The sequence below is a fragment of the Geotrypetes seraphini genome, chromosome 5, assembly GCF_902459505.1.
Source record: "Geotrypetes seraphini chromosome 5, aGeoSer1.1, whole genome shotgun sequence".
NCBI classification, from domain to species: Eukaryota; Metazoa; Chordata; class Amphibia; order Gymnophiona; family Dermophiidae; genus Geotrypetes; species Geotrypetes seraphini.
Genome location: NC_047088.1, coordinates 145595913 through 145618131, shown reverse-complemented (window position 1 = coordinate 145618131; position 22219 = coordinate 145595913). Strand labels below are relative to the sequence as shown.

At 42.8% G+C, this 22219-nt stretch overlaps 1 protein-coding gene across 4 annotated transcripts in view; it reads left to right on the top strand.

The window, feature by feature from the left end:
* The window catches only part of PARD3B (par-3 family cell polarity regulator beta), a 1834390-nt gene that overhangs the window by 960256 nt on the left and 851915 nt on the right, over positions 1 to 22219 (top strand). For all 4 annotated transcript variants that reach the window (XM_033945029.1, XM_033945028.1, XM_033945030.1 and 1 more), the window contains 2 exons: positions 14000 to 14115; positions 16618 to 16662. In XM_033945029.1, coding sequence (XP_033800920.1) covers positions 14000 to 14115; positions 16618 to 16662 — 161 coding nt within the window. The remainder of the gene's footprint in view (positions 1 to 13999; positions 14116 to 16617; positions 16663 to 22219) is intronic.

The window sequence follows — 22219 nt, the reverse complement described above, 5'->3', positions numbered from 1 at the left end:
TTGAGGCCGCTGCACATTGTGCTGCTGGCTTCATCATTGTGTCCACCAATACTCCCAAGTCTTTTTCAAAGTTGCCTTCCCCCAATACCCTCCCTCCCATCGTATAGCTGTATATCGGGTTCCCTTTCCCTATGTGCAAGACTTTATATTTCTCTACATTGAAGCTCATCTGCCATCTTTTTGCCCACTCACCCAGCTTGTTCAGGTCACTTTGTAGATCTTTGCATTCCTCAACAGTTCTGACCCTACTGGAGAGTTTTGTGTCATCCACAAATTTTATAACTTCACACTTCGTCCCTGTTTCCATGTCATTAATGAATATATTGAACAGCAATGGTCCCAGCACTGACCCCTGTGGGATACCACTCGTGTCCCCTTTCCATTCAGAGTAGTGTCCCTTTACTCCTACCCTCTGCTTCCTGATCGCCAGCCAATTTTTGACCCATCTGTGCACGTCCCCTTCCACCCGTGGCTCCACAGCTTCTTTAGTAGGCGCTCGTGGGGTACCTTGTCAAAAGCTTTTTGGAAATCCAGATATATGATGTCTATAGGGTCACCTTTCTCCAGTTGTTTACTTATCCCCTCAAAGAAATGCAGTAGGTTCATTTGGCATGATCTTCCTTTACAGAAACCATGCTGGCTTGTTCTCAACAGATTATTTTTTTCTATGTACTTTCCTTGATCAGTGATTCGGCTATCTTCCCCGGAGCTGAGGTTAAGCTCACCGGTCTGTAGTTCCCCAGGTCGCCTCTCGATCCTGTTTTGAAGATAGGCATAACATTTCCTATCTTCCAGTCCTCCGGGATTACCCCTGTTCTCAAGGATAGATTACAAATCTGTTGCAGTAACTCTGCTGTTTCGTCTCTGAGCTCTTTCAGTATTCTTGGGTGGATTGACCAATTCTCCAGCTTTCCTAATCTCTGAAAACATTTTTTCATCTGTCTGCTCATTTTTTACCAGGGGACAATAATATAACCCTACCTTTCTTCCCTTCACACATGGATTTTATAACTGTATGGATTCCACACTTCTATCTATGTCATGCAGAATGTTTATTTTATTTGATTCATTTCCATCTTTAACATATAGCACAACCCCCTCCAATTTGATCTATTCTGTATTTGTAATATAATTTGTACCCAGGTAATAGTTTCCCATTGATTGTCCTCCTTCCACCAGGTCTCCGAAATGCCTATTATATCTTCCTCATCATTCAGTGCTTTAACTCTCCTATTTTATTTTTTAGGCTTTTAGCATTTGTATACAGGCCCTTCAAATTATGTATTTTCCTTGTAACTACAGGCTGCTGAGAAGACAAGGACAATTTGAGTCTATTACTCTGCCTTCCTCTTAAACCCTCCTGGTTTCTTTAATCATTATTGGAGCCTTTCTACTGGGACACCAAAAATATCCCGTTTCAGTAGTATCCTTCAAGGATACCTCACACCGAACCATCCGCTCCCGGGCGACAGTCGGCTTTCCCCCACATCTCAGTTTAAAAGGTGCTCTATCTCCTTTTTAAATGTTAGTACCAGCAGTTTGGTTCCATCCCGGTTAAGGTGGAGTCTGTCCTTTCGGAGCAAGCTCACCCTTTCCCAGAAGGTTGCCCAGTTCCTAACAAATCTAAATCCATCATCCCTGCACCATTGTCTCAATCACGCATTGATACTTCGGAGCTCTGCTGCCTCTTGGGTCCTGCACATGGAACTGGGAGCATTTCTGAAAATGCTATCCTGGAGATTCTGGATTTCAACTTTCTACTTCAGAGCCCAAATTTGGCTTCCAGAACCTCCCTCCCACATTTTCCTATGTTGTTGATACATACATGTACCAAGACAATTGGCTCCTCCCCAGCATTATCTAAAATTGTATCTATGTGACGCATGAGGTCTGCCACCTTCACATCAGGCAGGCAAGTGACCAGGTGATCCTCACGCCCACCAGCCACCCAGCTATCTACATGCTTAATGATCAAATTACCAACTACAACAGCTATCCTAACCCTCAGTGCAAGAGGGAATTGCATCCCATGGTGGGCAGGTCCTTGCTACAGGATTATTTCCACTTCACCAGGGTGATGCTCTCCTTCTAGGAGACCTCTCTCCTCCAAGGCAGCACAGGAGCTACTAGACTGGAGGTGGGACATCTCTACAACATCCCTGTAGGTCTCCTCCTCTATGTACTTCATAGTCTCCCTCATATCCTGCAAGTCTGCTACTCTAGCCTCAAAGGAACATAATCGTTCTCTGAGAGCTAGGAGCTCTTTGCAGTGAGCACACACATATAACTTCTTGCCAACCGGGAGAAAATCATACATGTAATACTCGGTGCAAGAGACTAAGCCAGACCCTGCTCTTCCTGCCAGAAACTATCTCTAGCAGAAGGTTCAAGCTTACAAAACTGCAGAACTATAAAAGGCTATCATTCTATGGAAACTAGCTGAGTAAAGTTCACTCTTTTAAGATCTAAACTGTCTATAGAAGGGAACTTACAATTAAGCTTTTCGTTCTAAACCTATCAAAGCTCAGAGCAAAATAATGTATACTTATTCAAAGATATGTCTTCCACTCATCTCCCCTCATAAAGAGAATGTCTTCTTCCCTCTTTCTCTGTTCTTAGGAAGAATGCTAACTTGGAATTACTTTTATTATAAAGTTATATTTGTACATCTAACTTTTAGGATGTTATGTCTTAATATTTTAATGTATTTGTCCTTTTATTTCTGTTTTAACAATGACATCTATCTATAAACCATGGGCACTGCTATGGGCACCTGGTACCACAATATGCAAACCTCTTCATAGGATAACTAGAGTAGACATTTCTAAATACATATCAGTCAAAATCCCTGAAATACTATCAGTATATTGATGACATTTTTTATGATTTGGACTGAAAGAGAAGAAACTCTCAAACAATTTTACAATTCTTTCAATATCTACCACCTTACAATCCAATTCAAAATTGACTATTCCCCAGAGTCAATTTTCTAGACATCACAGTCTCTATCAATAATGTTTACATCCAAACATCTATATATGAGAAACCTACAGACAGATTAATTTACCTCCACAACTGCAACTTCCACCCCAAACATATAAAAAAAATCCATTATACACAACCAAGCCACATGATACCACCGTATCTGCTGTGACCCAAACCCTGACTAAATCCTTCAAACAAAAAGGAAATAACACTAAAATAATCTCCAAGACTGCAGTGCAGCCCCACTTTAAACCCGCGGGTTAAAACCAGGGCCGCCATCAGAAATTTCTGGGCCCCTTACTGAGCAATCCTATTAGGCCCCCCACGCACCCCTTCCCCCCCGACCCCCCCTTCTTCCATGGGCCGAATACACACATACTTTTCTCTGTCGCCGCACTTTTTGACCAAAAGATTTGTAAGCCTGCAACCACGTCAAGGTAGACTCTTTCAGCAGGGCCCTAACCTAAACTAATCTATACCTATCTGTTCTAAACTAACATATGTCTAATACTGAACTAATAACAAACTAACAAACATCTGCATAATAAATAACTAATAAATAATAGTGCTAGTAGCTATAATTCACTTTTGAATGTAAAATCTCAGTTAAGGATTTCTTTTGACCTTTGTAGGCCAGAAGTAGATCACAATTGCACAATATTTTTTGTAACAAGTATTAAATGTGTTTTTATAAATACTGTAAGCTTAATAAATATATCAGAAAAAACTACACATCTGAGCGCATATCTGAACATACACATCTGTATGATCCCATCCTCCTCAGCTTGCCTATAGCTGCATCATGCATGTTAAAAATGTACGATATGTTGATATGTGCACCTTCCTTCCTTCCCATCCATCCTCCTCTACCTGTCCTTACACATCCACAGCTGCATGTTAATGATGATGTATTTGTTATGATGATAAATAAGTGCATATGAGCACATCATTAACATGCAGCTATGGATGAATATAAAAAAGAAACAATATTCTGTACAATTGTCAATTTATAAATCAGCGTCTTCTCCCCACTCTCTCTTCCCCATTTCCCTTCAGCGTCCTCAGCCCACTCTCTCTCCACTTTCCTTCAGCGCACGCACATAAAAACAAGCAAGTAATTTATATCATTTTAATTCTATTCATTCATAGAAATTAAAGTCTAAATAATGCCAGTCACATAACAAAACATGATTTTACAAAAATAATTCCCTGCACAGTCAAGCCAGCAAGGATTACTAGATGTCTTTCAGCAGCTCCCCTCCCTCCCTCCCCCTTACCTTTGTGGCCAAGTCAAAATGATCTACCAACAATAAAATTTTAAAAACACAAAGCACGCTGTACGCAGAGAAAATGTTAATTATCATTTATATTCCGTGGGTTTTCAAAGAGGTCAAGGCAGATAACTTTATGCAATGTCACCTCAGTAACAACTATACAAAAATAGACAAATTTTCCCCTTCCATTTTACTAAAACGCGATAGCGGTTTTTAGCGCAGGGAGCTGCGCTGAATGCCCCACGCTGCTATCAATGCTCATAGGCTCCCTGCGCTAAAAAACGCTATTGCGGTTTAGTAAAAGGGGGCCATAGTGCAAAATATAGACAGCATATATAAATTCTCAAAGCAGACACATTTTGATCACTAAATTGAAAATAAAATCATTTTTCCTACCTTTGGTAATTTCATCAGTCTCTGGTTGCACTTTATTCTTCTGACTGTGCAATCAATATTTCTTCCCTTCTTTCAGCCTCCTGTATGCTTCCTCTCTTCCAGACCTCATTCCCTCCCCAAACTTTTTCTTTGTTTCACCCTGCCCCTTCTTTCTTTTTCTCTCTCTCCATACCCCCTTTCTTTCTGTATGTCTGTTTTTCTCTCTCTCTCCGTGCCCCATTTTTCTTTGTTTCTCCCTAACCCCTTTCTTTCTTTCTGGCTTCCTGTCCCCCCCCCCCCTTTCTTTCTTTTTCCCTGCCCTCCCCTATGCCACCACCATTGGGAAAATGATGCCACCGCCACTGGGGAATAAGCTGCCACTGCCGCCATCGGGAACAGACCGGCGCCGAGTTCGCCCTGCTTTTCTTCCCCGCGGGGCCGACCAACTCTCGCCACCCGACGTCAATTCTAGCGTCGGTGAGGACGTTCTAGGCCAGCCAGGCAGCGATTGGCTGGCCCAGAACGTCCTCTCCGACGTCAGAATTGACGCGAGTGGCGAGAGTTGGTCGGCCCCACAGGGAAAAGCAGGGAGAACTCGGCGCCGGCCTGTTCCCGATGGTAGCGGTGGCACTCAAGTGGCTAAAGAGCCGCAGTTTGCTGGCCTAAGGAGAACACTGGAGGGTGGCCAGGTGTGCACCCCCTTGGGACGTAAACCCGGGGCGGGGCGGACCCCCCACCCTCCCCCACCTTGGTATGCCACTATCTGTACCTCACTCCCTCCCTATGACCAAAATTCTCCTTTCTTCTATTCCCCGTGCACACAACCATCTCTTTCTCTCCCTTCCTCTCTCCCAAGTCGATGCCTTCTGTGCCAAAAACCCATTCCCTCCCCCACCTCAGCATCTCTTTCCCTCCCTTCCTCTCTCCCGTCGTTGCCTTCTGTGTCCAAAAACCCATTCCCTCCCCCACCTCAGTATCTCTTTCCCTCCCTTCCTCTCTCCCAAGTCCATGCCTTCTGTGTCCAAAAACCCATTCCCTCCCCCACCTCAGCATCTTTCCCTCCCTTCCTCTCTCCCAAGTCCATGCCTTCTGTGTCCAAAAACCCATTCTGTCCCCCACCTCAGCATCTCTTTCCCTCCCTTCCTCTCTCCCAAGTTCATGCCTTCTGTGTCCAAAAACCCATTCCCTCCCCCACCTCAGCATCTCTTTCCCTCCCTTCCTCTCTCCCAAGTTCATGCCTTGTGTCCAAAAACCCATTCCCTCCCCCACCTCAGCATCTCTTTCCCTCCCTTCCTCTCTCCCAAGTCCATGCCTTCTGTGTCCAAAAACCCATTCCCTCCCCCACCTCAGCATCTCTTTGCCTCCCTTCCTCTCTCCCAAGTTCATGCCTTGTGTCCAAAACGCACTCCCTCTCCCCTTTTGTGTTCTGCGTTTGCCTCCCAGCCCATCTTTGCAACTTTCTCAGCAAAACGGAGCTCGAGCCGCGAGGCTTGTCTTTTGTTTCCTGCCTGCCCTGCCGCGCACAAATAGCTTACCGGAAGTATTCTCCGACGTCAGCGCTAACGTCGGAGGGCAGGCTTTGCTTAAGCCCTCCCTCCGACGTCAGCGCTGACATCGGGGAACACTTAAGATTGGCTATATGTGAGGGCAGGGCAGGTAGGAATAGAAGACGAGCCTCGCGGCTCGAGATGTATTGAACTCTGCGGGTTCCCCGTCCAGCTCTCTCCTGTGCACCTGGGGCGTACCGCCCCACCCCTAGACTGTGGCCTAGGACCCTGGGGGAGCCCGGGCCCCCTGTCAGCTCCGGGCCCCTGAATGCAGGACTGGTAGTACTGCCCTGATGGCGGCCCTGGTTAAAACCACAGGCTTGCAAAAGTAAAGTTTCCAGCTCTTCTTTGCGTGGAGAGCATGTGCAGACCATCTACAGGCAAAGATGGTCTGCGCATGCGTCAGGATCGCTCTTCAGCAATCCATGTGGTCGGTTTGGGGCGTGCCTCCGATTGGCATCATTTGCATGAGGACACTTTGTGAATCGGGTGCCTGGACATAGATCGGATCGGATCGGACACGGTAAGAGGGGTTTAGTGAATCTAGGTCAGGGGTAGGCAACTCTGGTCCTCGAGGGCTGGAATCCAGTCTGGTTTTCAGGATTTCCCCAATGAATATGCATTGAAAGCAGTGCATGCAAATAGATCTCAAGCATATTCATTGGAGAAATCCTGAAAACCCGACTGGATTCCGGCCCTCGAGGACTGGAGTTACCCACCCCGATCTAGGCCTTAAACTGTTTTTGTCACCTCCCTGTCACCTACTTAACAAAGACTTTGGATTTCTTTCCCACTACAAAGAAATTAAAATGCTTTGTCACCTTTTTGTCTCCAACTACCACTGAATTGCTTTCATATGTTCCTTATATATACTGGTTTTGCCAACATTTGCCTGTTTCTGATGTGAGGAAGAAGATGTTATCTTCGAAAGTTAATCATAAACTACATTGTTAGTCCAATAAAAAGTATTTTTTTTTCCTTTGTTTTTATTTTATTTCTATATATTACCTTGAAAAGTGAACTAACACGGCCACAACACCATTTCATTCAAAAAGGTAGTAAATAAACCCAAATAGATAAATTTGAGTAAACATATTTCCATGTTAATAGAACATCCAGGAAGGGTATTTATAAAGGCACATATGTATTTGTTGCTTTATTCCAACTTTGACAAAGGTGCTCTATTATGAATTTAGCTCCCACTTTTGTAGCAGTTCATCAATATCATGAAACACAGACAACATCGTAACAATAATATACTAAAATCTACATTGCATCTCATAAATTTAAAGTAAGCGTTCATAAATTCAGCACCAAATATGTTTTGTATTAATACTTATGGTATTTGGGGGGCGCTAGAGAGCCCGAACAAGATGGAGGCTTAGGTCCCGAGCTCCCGCTAGCGATCCCAATACACAGCGCATTTCATCAACTTTAACCTGCACATACATTGCTCTTTTATGATCGTGACGATGCCTCAACCTAAGCAGGGTAAAATAGAGGCTGCTTTCGCCGGCACTGCGGGCGCAAAAAGACCAAAACAGGACCCACCGACGCCTACTAAGGGGGAAGCGGCCCGACCACATGGCGATCCTGACCTAACGATATCGGAGCAATTACAGCTAATTTCTAACATGATGTCAGAGAGTAAAGACGATATTAAAGACATCAAACATGAAATTATTAACCTAACTGAAAAGTTCTCGGCGATGGATGCCCGACTGCTAGCACTGGAACGCAAACATCAGGTAGTCGATGAGCTAGCCACTAATCAGAAGATGGATCGCCGAGGCCTGCACGCGCTAGAGAGTCTGCTGGAGGACCTTGGCAATCGCGGCAGGAGACAGAACCTTCGCGTCAACGGCTTACATGAAGGAGCGGAAGGGTCGGATGCCTGTAAATTTTTTGAGGACTGGCTTCCCAGGGTGTTATCCCTTAAGTTTGATCGGGCACTTGAGGTGGAGCGAGCCCATAGAGTGCCATCCAAGATGTCTTCAGGCTCCCAGCGTGCACGCCCGATGGTGTTGAAATTACTGCGCTTTCCACATGTTGCTATGATATTGGATAAAATGAGATCACTGAAAAAAGTGGAATGGCAAGGGCAGTCGATTTATATTTCTGCAGACTACACCAAAGATACGGCAGAGAAGCGCCAAAAATTTCTAGCCCTGCGCCCTCGACTGCGTGCAATAGAGGCCCGTTTCGGTCTCCTGGCTCCTGCACGATTTAAGATCACATATCAAAATAGAACCAAAACTTACACGGATCCTACTGAAGTGGATAAGTTTTTGAAAGAGCAAGAGGACCTTGTGCGCATGGATACCTGATATTCTGTATTATTATTATTATCTCTGTATATTCATGCCATGATTTCCAAACTGATGTGTGTGCAGACGGTTGCATAATTGTTTTGCTATTATAATTCCACTATGGTGGCTATAGGTGCTGTGTTTCACCAATGCTGTTTAATGTTTGACTCATCTTTTTCAGGGGGATTGCTGGGGGGGATGAGAGGACTTCGAGCCTCCGTGTTGTTGCTGTGTCTCCTCCCCTCCGCAGGCCTTCGGGTCGCCTTTTGGGCGGGTTGGTTACAAGGCATTTGTCTTGTGGGCGGGTGGGAGTTGTTATGACTGGTGGGGGGAGGTATGGAGGTATGAATGTGGGTATGTATGGGGTTTTTCTTCTTTTTTGTTCCAGCTCTAGACAGCAGACTACAACTCTGAGACTTGCTTGGCATGTGTTTTTCGGCACTAATACTGTACTGCTACTGGTATTGACTCTGATGCTACTTAACCCTGATGGGAGTGTGTAATGTTTTATCTTTGAATATTAGAGGCTTGCATCATCCTATCAAGAGGAAAAAAAATGTTGTTATTCTGTAAACATCATGCTGCACAGGTAGTTTTTTTGCAAGAAACCAAGCTGAATGTCATTGAATCTGCCAAACTGAAGAGGGATTGGGTCTCACATTGTTTCTTTTCCCCAGCTGTCTCCACTAAGGGAGGGGTTGCTATTTTACTATCCAAACATCTTCATTACACTATAATTGGCTCTTCCCATGACTCTCAAGGTCGATGGGTGTCAGTCACCCTTGATATAGCTTCCAGCAGGTACACATTCCTCTTGGTATTTGGACCCAATACTGCAGATCCAAAGTTTTTTCACGAGATCTCTCAGGAGTTGGCTTCCCTTTCTACTGACCATATCATTGTGGGGGGTGATTGGAATCTGGTGTTGGATTCGCACTTAGACCGTAAATCTCATTCATCCTATCGCTTACCTACAACCCATTCGCTCTTGCGGAATATAATTCAATCCTATGGCCTAGCTGATGTATGGCGTCTCTTTCACCCCCAAAGATAAAGAATACACCTTTTGGTCAGCGCCCCACGCGTCTGCTATGCATCTGGATTACTTCCTTATGTCCAATTCGCTCATACGCTCTGTTCATTCTTCGTCTATACTCTCCTGCCCTCTTTCGGATCATTCTGCCATATCAATGTCCTATGATCTCTCGACTCCCTCGCCCTCTACACCCTCGTGGCATTTGAATGTTGCTCTCTTGACAGAGCCAGAATTATTTTCCCAAGTTGAGTTATGGACAGCTGATTATTTCCTGTACAATGATACACCACTTGTTTCTTATCAGATGGTCTGGGATGCCTATAAGGCGTACCTAAGGGGTCGCATCATAGCATATTCGGCCCAATTACGTAAAAAATTGCCAAATTACGTAAAAATTGCCAAATTACGTAAAATTGCCAAATTACGTAAAAAATCTCTGCTTGATCTTGATGCTCAAATTAAATCCCTGGAGGTCCGATACCATATCTCATCGGCCGCCTCGGATTTAATACAAATACGTAAGATAAAATTCCAATACAATACCATTCTATCTGAGCAAGCTGGTGTAATGTTGCTACACGAAGGTGCTCTATACTATGAACATTGAAACAAAGCGGGTACCCTGTTAGCTAATTACCTTAAACAAAAAAAAAAGAGCTTGTCATATTGTTGCCCTAAAGCAGGGGGGCTCTCTCATTACAGACCCAGTTGTTATTACTGATCAGTTCCGTTCTTTCTATGAGAAACTATATACTTCGGGAGTTAATCCCTCTGAGACTGACTTTGACAAATTCTTCCGAGACCTGTTGCCACCTTCTATTCCATCTAAACTTCATGAAGAACTCAATCAACCCTTATCTCCTTCAGATATCACTGCGGCCATTGGTGGACTACGTACAGGCAAGGCCCCAGGAGGTGATGGCCTCCCTTTGGGTTTTTATAAAACCTTTCAAACCACATTGATACCATTACTCCTTCGGCTTTACACTGACTTTATGATGAAGGGCTCGAGTGGCGGAACTTTTGCTGAAGCGAATATAGTGGTTTTTCCCAAGCCCGGGCGTGATCCCTTGCTCCCTAAAAATTATAGACCAATTTTGTTGCTCAATTATGATTGTAAAATTTATGCTAAAATACTTGCAGATAGGCTTGCTAAGGTTCTTCCTTTGCTTATACATCCTACTCAATGTGGTTTTGTCAAGGGACGACTTACAGCTGATAATTCTAGAGTACTCTGTCATGTATTACAGGCTGCCAGTCATGTCTCCATCCCTCAATGTGTGATGTCATTAGATGCCGAAAAGGCTTTTGATTATGTGGAATGGAAATATTTGTTTCATACCCTACACTGGTTCCAATTGGGTGATGTCTTCATTGATATGGTACGCCTATTGTACTCTAGTCCTAGGGCCAGGTTGAATGTGGATGGTCACTTTTCCTCTTACTTTTCTTTAACCAGGGGAACTCGTCAGGGGTGCCCCCTATCGCCCCTCCTGTTCAACCTGGCCCTGGAGCCCTTATTGCGACGATTGGATACCTCAGCCGCTATTCAGGGTATAAAGGTTGGCCCCAGAGAGGTGCATCTGTCCGCTTTTGCGGATGATGTGCTTCTCTATGTATCCAATCCAGAAGTCACTCTGCCGGCCGTGCTAACACTTCTCTCTGGTTTTGGCACTTTGTCAGGATATACTATCAACTGGGATAAGACTGAGGTACTCCCTCTGAATGTGCATTGTACCCAGGCAATTATATCCCCTTTTGGCCTTACGTGGTGTCCCCATGATCTTAAATATCTGGGCATTCGTTTTTGTAACACCTGGCAAGACACAATAGATCTGAATGTTACAAACCTCTTGACCAAGATCCAAACACTATGTAACCAATGGTCCCCCTTGCATTTGACGTGGTGGGGTAGATTAGAGTCTATTCGCATGATGATGACTCCTCAAATATTGTATGTTTTACAAATGCTCCCTCTTCCGTTTCCCCCTATTTTCTTTAAAAAATTAGATAAAATTCTTGTACAATTTTTGTGGAAAGGGAAGCCACCTCGCATTGCACTATCTACTCTAAAGAAGCCTTGGCACATGGGAGGAGTTAATTTCCCCCATTTCTCTCTCTACGCCTACGCGGCGTTAATATGTGGTGTTAGCAAATGGTTTTTGCTCCCAGACAGTCCTGATCTACCTTACTGGGGCAAACTTGAGAGAGATCTGGTAACTCCCTATTCTTTAGACAAGATTTGTTTTTCTTTGGGGACTCCCTGTTTCAGGGAATGGGTGACTCTTTCTATATCTCAGAAAGCACTTATGACTCTTGGACGAGAGCTGCGCTTTCCCCTTTCTCTTTCTTTTTACTCACCTGTTTGGGGTAACCCCAAGATTACTGTGGGCTCCCGTATGATATATTGGTCTGTTTGGATTGAATGTGGGATTTGGTACCTCCGAGACCTATTTAGGAGGGACACCCTGATGTCATTTACACAGCTGAAGTACACTTATGGGCTGCCTCTCACTCAAGCCTATAGATACTTACAACTCAGACATAGCATACTTGCTGCTTTTGGGAATGATTTAGGTCGTATTATCCCTATGTTGTCCGCATGGAGTAACAAACCGCATGTTATGTCTGTGATATATAATGTATTCCGGAATGAGGGTCCGCTCACGTTGTTACCTGTTCAGCGATTGTGGGAACGGGATCTTTCTTGTTCAGTTTCTGAGAGTCAATGGAACCAGATATGGCGACGCTCCAATAGACCCTTGCACTCGGCCTCTATTAGACAGTCTCTGTTTTTTGTTCTTCACAAATCATTATGGACTCCAATCAAGCAACAACGAGCTATGTCCACTTCATCTAGCGAGTGCTGGAGATGTATTTTGACTGCTGGAACTCTACAACACATGCTTTTTGACTGCTCCTTCGTATCTGACTTTTGGGTGAACGTCGGGGACATAATGAGTCATATTATACCTTCTCCGGCAGTGTTGTCCTATGACCTGATAATACTACGATCTTCAGCACTTGAACCTCCTCTTCCTCGACATATGGAGACCTTGTTTGACATACTCTGTGGCTTGGCCATCAAGACTGTGCTACTTAATTGGAAGACGCAAAAACCAATATCTGTTTCTCAATGGTGGTCAGTGGTTCTCTCTGCATATAAATATGAGTCTAGAGTGGCTGAGTGTAGAGGCTCTCAATCTTCTTTTCGTAATATCTGGTCTCCATCGATTGCTTACTGTGAGTGTACCACGTGAGTTATTATTTTGCGATACATCTTATTTTGTTTTACTCTATTTTATTTTTATTTTTCTACAGTGCTGTATTAATGGTGCTTTTGATAATATTACTGCCTGTTACTGCTATTTCAGCGAGTTTATCACCACTACCTTTTTATTATTGATTATTGATTATTATTACCTTTTTATTATTGATTGATTATTTTGCTGTCATGAGCTGTTTTGTTATTGTTTTTTTATGTTACTTTCTCAATAAAAATTGATTGACTTAAAAAAAATACTTATGGTATTTTAAGGAGATAGTAGGAAATAATTCTCTCTATCTAGTATAACGTGACTGACTTTAATTAATTACGAACAATGCGATGGTCAGATTTCAAAACTTCACAACAATTATTTTGTTTTTCTTATGAAATGGAAACCAGAAAGGGAAGTGGTATAACAATATTTTTAAGTAACTTAATTTTCTTGGCAGAATTTCACTAAATATTATCTTATAGATATGCTCCAAAAATTAACCTTAAAAACCTTGCTCCAAGAAAGTTAGAGTGTGACAGTTCCATCCCCATGATATTTTGAAATGACAAAATTAGTGTCTTGCAGTGGGTGTATATTATAAAGGTGGAATGTTGCACTCAAGTAAAAGATGGCCATTTAGTTAATTAAAGTAAATGATCCAGTACTCTGACCAAAAGCATCTTAGACATTTTCATTTTTACTGCAATTGTACCAATTTAGAGTATAATTTATATGAGATTTTACTTAAATTGTCTTCCAGTACATGTGTGAGTGACATTGTATGTAAATTGATTGAATGAACATGCAAAGCAGCATTTTTAGCTAAAACAGGCTTCCCACCTGTCAGTTGACCTCTGAATTAAAGGAGCACCATTTAGTGTAGGGCAATTGTTTCTGGAATGAGGGAAAAAAAAGAAGGGAAAATTAACACATGTATTTGTTATTCCCTTCTACTCCTAATCCCATACCCTTTCACTTTGTAAAATCTGATTACAGTTAACATGTGTAGAGCAGACCTTGCCTTCTGTGGGATGCTTTATTTGAATGTAAAAAAGTACATATGGATATAGAAAATTTGACGAAATGCAGAATTGAATTAAGATGTGCTTTCACAATAACAGAAACAGCAGAATACATTCATGTTATATACATTTTAATTGCTTTGCTTGGTTTATACAAGTGCCTAAATATTTTATGTGCCTTTCCTTTACAGTTCACTACTGAATTCAGCAGCATATGTTACAGATGAGCACATAAACTTCAGATCTTTGACACCAGTCACACAGCCTGAATCAATTAACCTGAAAACCTCAAAAAGCATGGATCTTGGTAAGAAGGAGAGCAGAGGGAATAAGATCTAGGATGTTATGCCTTACTTTACAGCTGCTGCTACTGCCTTTCTTGATTTTCTGTTTTTACTTCTTAAACCCACGCTTAAGGCAGCATGTTCTACAAGATGATAGGATGTGATAACATCTTGTACTTCACAATAGCTAGCTGCAGCTCTTGCTATTAATAAGGAACATTTTTTTTCTATTATAGTATGGCCTCTATTTTCATATCAACAACAGAGTTGGAGAAAATAGAAATTAAGAATCGCTAAAAGCAATGTTTTCAACAACTAAAATTATCAGTCAATATTTAAACACCATTACAAGTGTTTGTTTAAAATGCTAGCTGCGGTGTTTGAGTGCTATTATGCAGTTAGACTATATGGATAGGGGTCAATATTCAATTGCTCTCCTTATGGTAAAGTAGCTTTAATGATAACAGGATTTTTTCTAGCCTAACTTAAACCACATAGGTAATGCAAAGAGTGGGTTAAATATTGCTACTGTTCATATAGCTGGTGAAATGTTCTCTCTCCATCCTGGCATTGTACAGATAAGAACCTGTAATATGGTGCTGAAAATGAATTGGTAAGGATCTTATTCATATAGCACCCACCACCATACAATTAAGTCCTTTTGAATTTTGGGCTATTAGTTCATGCTGTTTATGTAGGTATTTATATACCACCTATCAAGTTACAATCAGATACTCAAGCCTTTTTCCTATCTGTCCCGGTGGACTCACAATTTATCTAACGTACCTGGGACAATGGAGGATTGAGTGACTTGCCCAAGGTCACAAGGAGCTGCATGGGATTTGAACCCACAACCTCATGGTGCTGAGGCTGTAGCTCTAACCACTAGGCCATATCTTTTTGCATCTAGAGATAAGATCATCTGGAGTATAATTTTACAAGAGGCTCTATAAGTTGTGTCATAGGCATCAGAATGGGGGGGCAGGGGAGCCATAGCCCCGCCCCAAAAATTGCTTGTAGGATCGGGGCTGACAGGAATCTTGCAAGGTTCTTCTTGGGAATGGAAGCACCTCTTGCGGGGCTCCTGAAGTATACCCGTTTCCTGGCTCAGACATCCAAGAAGGCCGCCATCTCCTTTTTTCCAGCCGCACTTGTTTCTTCACAAAGCTGCAGACAGCAGTTTCTCTACATTGCCCATGGCTGACCCAGAAGCCTTACCTCTGATGTCGGAGGGAGCTTCCTTCTGATGTCATAAGGAAGGCTTCTGAGTTTGTCACGGACAGACTGTAGGAACCACTGCTGCGGCTTTGTGGAGAAACAAGTGCAGCTGTAAGGAAGAAGGAGAAGGACTACTTGGATGTCTTAGAGCTAGACAGAACACAGGTACACACTTGTGGGAGGGGGGCACAAAATTGGAACATGGGAGGAAGGGGAGTGGTTATTGCGGATGGGCATTTATTTTTTTGGACATCATGATCATATCTCCATGGTTACTCAAGTCTCTGGATGGCACAGGGGCCTCTTACTTGTTCTACGGCCCCAGCATATAATGTCTTATCTGTTAGAGAAACAGAACACACAAATATTTCACAGAAAATAAATTCAGAAAAGGGGCCTAGGTAGTTAAGAAACATCATACTTTTGCACTCAGGAGCAGTGGAGATTAGGTATATGAAACCTGGTAAATGAGTTTTCTGTTTATCACCCCAGTAATGGAATTCCCTGCCAGAAGATTAAGGGCTCACTCTTCTGTATCTCCTGTTTTGTAAACTGTGATAAGCTCGGCCATATGAACAGCCTTTTAGTTGTTCATAATTTATTCCTCAAATTATTTATTTATTTATTATTGATTGTGGTATTTTAGTTTATTTACTATGTACTGATTGTGTTTCTTACTGTCTTGAATATCCATATAGATATGGTCATATAAACTCTTATGCATTATATTGGGTTACATGGCAACTCATAAATTTATCAAATAAACAGTAATGGAACTATTGCTCAAAACGAGCAACAGTAGCACTTATGACTGGGAATAGCATATGTCTGTCATGCAACAGACTTCTCTCAGATCATTGGTGTTCGAATCACTGAACTGGAGAAATATGGTACATCATGAATAGTGATGGTTTGTTGCTGGTGGAGTATTAAATGGAATCAAAATAATCCTCAAAATAGCCTGTTTCTTGTCATAGGTTTTCCTTTTCCTTACATTCAAGCCAAAAGTCTGTTCAAGAACCAAATAAGGACAGTTAGTCTTCTAATATAATGACAGTAGGCCTGAAATGGTCCCATGATATTACAGAGTAATTTTCCATGAGAGTCCTATAGAAAAATGTTTCTCTTTCTTCCTCCCCATCCCCACACATTTTCAAAAGATGAAGGTATCTGAAGTCCATTAAAAGAAAACCAACTTTGTCTACTTGCTATGATTATTTGAAATTAGAAAATATATTTTCACAAAATTATTTAACAATAATTAAATTAGAGTTATTATGTTTTGTGTCTTTTTTCCTTCCATCCAGTGGCAGATGAAAGCAAAATTAGCTCACTGGTTGGACACAAATCGGGTAAGGAATTTCTTGTAACTAACTTTGTCTATGCTCGCCACTCTCATTTTGTAAAAAATACTATGGGGTTCATAAAAAAAAAAAAAAAAAAAAATCTAAAAAGGATCCTAAATGGCTACTTGGACGATCAAAAAGTCTGATCGTCCAAGTACCCATAACCAAAGCTGGTTTTTAGACGTATCTAAAACCAGCTTAGGCCTTTCCCCTGCCTCTAGACACACAGAGAGAAAAGAGGCATGTTTAGAGGAGGGGAAAGGGTGGGCGGTGGGCGGGAGGTAGGCCGAACTACACCTAGGCGTACAACACATATAACCAAAACATTTGACAGATTGCCTATTCGGCACTTATACCTTTTTGACTTAGACGAAGTCAAACCAGGTTTAAGTGCCGAAAAAGGGCCCACTGAGCTGATGGCCGCTGGCGCAATCAGTTCAGCGGCCCGGCAACCTACCCACCGCAACCATCGTGACAAAAGAGATGCTTCATCTCCCCTACCGCGATGCGATCACCCTTCTACCCGAACTGCCGCGACCCTCGGCAGGAGAGATGCCCAATCTCTCCTGCTGCGGGTTGTGGCAGCTCGGGTACAGGAGTGATTGCATCGCGGCAGGGGAGATGGCCAATCTCTCCTGCCAAGATACCTCCCCCCCAACGATATCAGGGCAAGAGGGAGCCCAAGCCCTCTTGCCCCGTCAAACTGCGACTCCCCCAAAGGCATCGGGGCAAGAGGGAGCTCAAGCCCTCTTGCCCCGTCGAACTGCGACCCCCCCCCCCCGACGATATCGGGGCAAAAGGGAGCCCAAGCCCTCTTGCTCAGGCGATCGTGCCCCCCCTGACTCGAAATGGCCAGGAGGGAGCCCAAGCCCTCCTGGCCCCGGCGACCTCCCTGATTGGATTGGGCCAGGAGGGAGCCCAGGCCCTCCTGCCCTCTACACAACCCCCCTCCCCCCAACGACCGCCCCCCCCAGAAACCGGCCCATGTGCTTAAGGCTCCGCCCACAGGAGGAGCCTAAGGCTCCTGGGCCTATTCTGATTGGTCCAGGCACCTCAGGCCCCACCTGTGGGCGGGGTTTCTGCTGCCTGGGCCAATCCTGCCCCATTCTGGACCCGGCTGGCCTGCCAGACGGGTGGGTTTGGCACCCGTCTGTCTGGCCAACGTTAAAGGTATAGGGAAAGGGTGGGGTGGGGGGGTCGTGGGGTCAGCCATGGGGGTCACGGGTCGGCGGGGGGTCCGATCGGGGGTTCTGGGGGGCGGTCGTTGGGGGGAGGGGGTTGTGTCGAGGGCAGCCTAAAAGCCCTTGTGTTGGATGTTTTAGGCTTATGCGTTTTTTTGGTTCATTATGGGCTAAAAGTGTAGACGTCGTGGGGGTATACTTGTAGACGTAGTGATCTGGGCGTTTAGTAGAGGCAGGCCATAATCAAAACAAAGACGTTTGTTTTGGTTATGGACACTTTCCCTTAGGCCAAAAGGGGACTTAGATGTTTTTTTTTTATTATGCCCCTCCACTTACATAGCAGCAGGATCTAATTTCCAACTGTTGTGGTGAAAGAAAGGTTTGCATGAAATGCCTCCAACCTCTATGTGATAAATTATATCAAACATTACAAAACAATAGCCTTACTGGGTCAAACCAATGGTCCATCTAGCCCAGTATCCCGTCTTTACAGAGGCCAATCCAAGTTACAAATACCTGGTAAAACCCCAAATAGTAGCAGCATTCCATGCTACTGATCCAGGGCAAAGAGTGGCTTCCCCCATGTCTGTCTCAACAGCAGACTACAGACTTTTCTTCCAGGAAATTGTCCAAACTTTTTTAAAAAAACTAGCTACATGAACCACTTTTACCACAACCTCTGGCAACACATTCCAGAGCTTAACTAATCTTTGAGTGAAAAAAGTATATCCTCCTATTGGTTTTAAATGTATTACTCTGCAACTTTATTGAGTGTCCCCTAGTCTTTGTAAATCTTGATGTAGTAAAAAATTGATTACTTGTCATTGCCAACAAATTTCTAAGAATGGATTTTACAGTTTAATCACAATAGCCCCAATTCTATAAAGGGCGCCTAAGTCATGCCTAACTGTAGGTGTGCTTTAGGCATTGTATAGACGTCTCTAATGCACTAAGCGTATCTTAGGCATGTGTTAGGCACGTGTTCCCAAAAGCCCCATATAGACGCCAGATAGACTTCCATACGATGTTATACATAAAAAGGTGTTTTTTACTGATTTATTATCATTATTTCACAACTGTAAGCTTTAACATAATTAACCCAAAGTATACCATCATTAAAAGGATAATAAAAACACAGTATATCATGTTTAAAAGGATATTTATAATATATTATTTTCAGTGGGAGTTGATCTGGGAACATCAGTGTGTATATTGAAAAAATGTGACATGCTTACTTGCTAACCTTCACTCTAATCCGCTGTGCTAGACAATGAGCCATACAATAATAGCAATTCTGATTGGATTATACTACTCCTTATAGGTAGTGAATGGCAGTTAATTCTGCTAGGAGACAGAACAAGGTAGATCTCTCTTTCCTGTTATATCCTTTTTCTTCATTATTTCAGAATTGTATACTTCAACAGTATAAAAACAAAAAAGTCATAAAGTATGCCATGTTTAAAAGGAGTATAAGATTACTGTTTGACTGAGAGGTACTGAGTGGGAGTTGAACTAGAAACATCAGCATGGAAGGGGGGAAGTTTTGCTCCTGTGCTACACAGAAACTTGTATAGCAATGGTATCAGTTCCTATAAGAAGTGTAAAGCATAGGACTTTGAGCTCCGTATAGGCTTCAAATAGATGTGGTTTAAACTCCAGAAAGGCTGTAGCACGATACATGCTATTTAGATCATCCAATCAGCTTTCTCTGGGCATCCCACAGATGTTATTTGAGAGAGGTTTTTAGAAGCAATTTCTTGCTCTAAATAATACTCTTTGTCATGAAACATTGCTACAATCAGCTCATTCTTCAAAGCAAACAGAAAGCCCATAACTTCAATTGGCCAAGCTTAAAAACAGAATAAAACACAGAACAGACCTGAATGTGGCTTCTAGTTCATTGCAAATGTAGGTATGCAGCTGCACAATGATGACCTCATTGTGATATCATCAAAGTGCACCTGCAAAGTAGAATGCCACAAGTAAAAGACAGGCCGGGAGTTGAACTCACAACCTCTGGAAGATCAGTACAGTGCTTTTACTCATTGAGCTACAGCACCTTCCACTCCAGTTTTTCTGACTCCCCTGTCATATCATATCTTAGTGATCTGCTAAGATAAAATCTGCTTAGCTATCATCTCACAGTTAGCTGAGACAAAAGACTGGTAGCTCAGTGGCTTAAAGCACTGTTTTCATTGTCCCAAAAGCCATAATCTCAAGTTGGGTTCAACAAATGTGACATGGATTCAAATACTGCTGTTTTTATCTAATGCAAACTCAACTTTTGGAATAGATTGTTTCTAGAATTGCTAATGTTGTGCTGTTTGAGATGAAAATTAGATGTGATTGGGTCTGTAGCTTGTCATTTTTATAAAAATTAGTATTTTGTCAGCTGAAGGACATGAGGGAGTCAAACCCAGACCAGGCTCACACTCCAAACTTCATTCTAACCGCTGTGCTACAGAATCAGCCATAAAATCATAGCAATTCTAATTGGATTATACTGTTCTGTTTAGGCATCCTTTGGGCAAGTAGCATCAGCGTGGTTGTGGCTCCATAATGGAGTGCCCGAAGCATGCCAAATCGGCTGCAGTTCAGCATATCTCAAGCTGTCAGGGTAGGAAACTGACTGAAAGAAGCCACCAAGTTAAGGCACCTGGTTCATCTTCTCCACCTCTCATCTAATCTTATGTTCTCAAATTTTATGCTGGTTGCAGGCTGTGAGGCAGGAGACATGCCAGATACCCTGTTTGCCAACCCCCCCCCCCTTTGCAGCCTGGGCCTCATGGAACACTAGATAAGACAAAGTTCAATGTGACCAAGGAGCTGAAATGGTGCTTACTATGGAAACACTAATGCCCAGCTGCTACTCAATATAAATAAGCACAAGGTGAAAAATGGTATAAGATTTTGATTGCACAGTCCAGGAAAGCAGCATGCAAGTGTAATATCAGGCAACTGCAGTTCGATGAGATGGATGACAGGTATGCAGAATAACAATAAATAAGAATGTTCCTCTTTTTTAAACTATAGGCACTACCTCCAATGGAAGAAAAAGCCTCAGGTATTATTGTGGCAGAACAAGAAATGATCAAACCTCCTCCACCCACATCATCGGCAAAAAACTTCCAGAAGGAGTGTGTGCTGCTACCACTACTCTATTTAAGCAGGACTGAGATCATTTGCAGCCTATGAACTGTGAAGATGAAACAACATGTTAGCCAACGTTTCACAGCGTATAGCTGTTTCTTCAGGGCTTTGTTAAATGTCACTTCCCCACTTGTGTCTGTGGAAAAAACACAAACAATTGTTTTATGTACCTTATTGTAGAATCTTGAGCAGTATTTGATGTGACCGCTAGGCTACTCACTGCTTGGCTTGCTTTTCTGTTCTTACCAGCGTCCTGTCGCTGTAGTAGTGTCTCCTATTCCATTTTAAATGAGAGCTTCACAGTTCATAGGCTGCAAACAATCTCAGTCCTGCATAAATAGAGTAGTGGTAGCAGCACACTCCTTCTGAAAGTTTTTTGCCGATGATGTGGGTGGAGGAGGTTTGAGCATTTCTTGCTCTGCTGCAATGATACCTGAGGCTTTTTCTTCTGTTGGAGGTAGTGCCTATAGTTTAAATAAGTGGAACATTCTTATTTATTGTTATTTATTTATCCACTTCCACTTTTTTCAAATAGATATGCAGAGTAAGCCACTCCTAGGTCCAAGTTGTTAATGTGGTAGAATTGTTAAGGTCCCAGAATCTGCTCCTGGTAGGAGAAGGCAGGCTGAAGAAAAAGTAAGATGGATTGAGACAAATTAAGAGTTGATTGGTGAGTTGTAGGCTGTGTTTTACAAAGGTGCGCTAAATCCACGCATGTGCTAACTACTAACGCGTACCTAGGATAACATGCATGAGTTAACCTTTAGCACATGCTAACGGTGCCGCTTCCGCATGCGGTAAAACTTTGCGTGCATGTTATCCTATGCACACGTTAGTAGTTAGCACATGCGTGGATTTAGCGCACTTTTGTAAAACTGGCCAATTGACTTTTCTCAGAAAATCTTCTATAAATACACCCTTCTCCTATTCTTTCAGTTTTGGAATTTGAGCTTTGGCCAGGTGCAAGCTGTTGTGCTGAACCCAGTTTGAACAGACCTGCTATGGCCTCTGGGAAACACAAGGAGAGTCATTAGTCACTGGGAGCCTGAAATCAGGAGATAAAGGGGAAAAAAGTTAAGACAGACATCAGTGGCAAAAATAAACAGAAGCCTTGGGAGAATATGTCACACCACAGTCTCAGAATAACAGCTAGAATGAACAGAAGCAAAAAAAAACAACACCCTGTTCCTTTTTATAATAAGGATGCCTATTAATTAAGACTCTAAAATGAT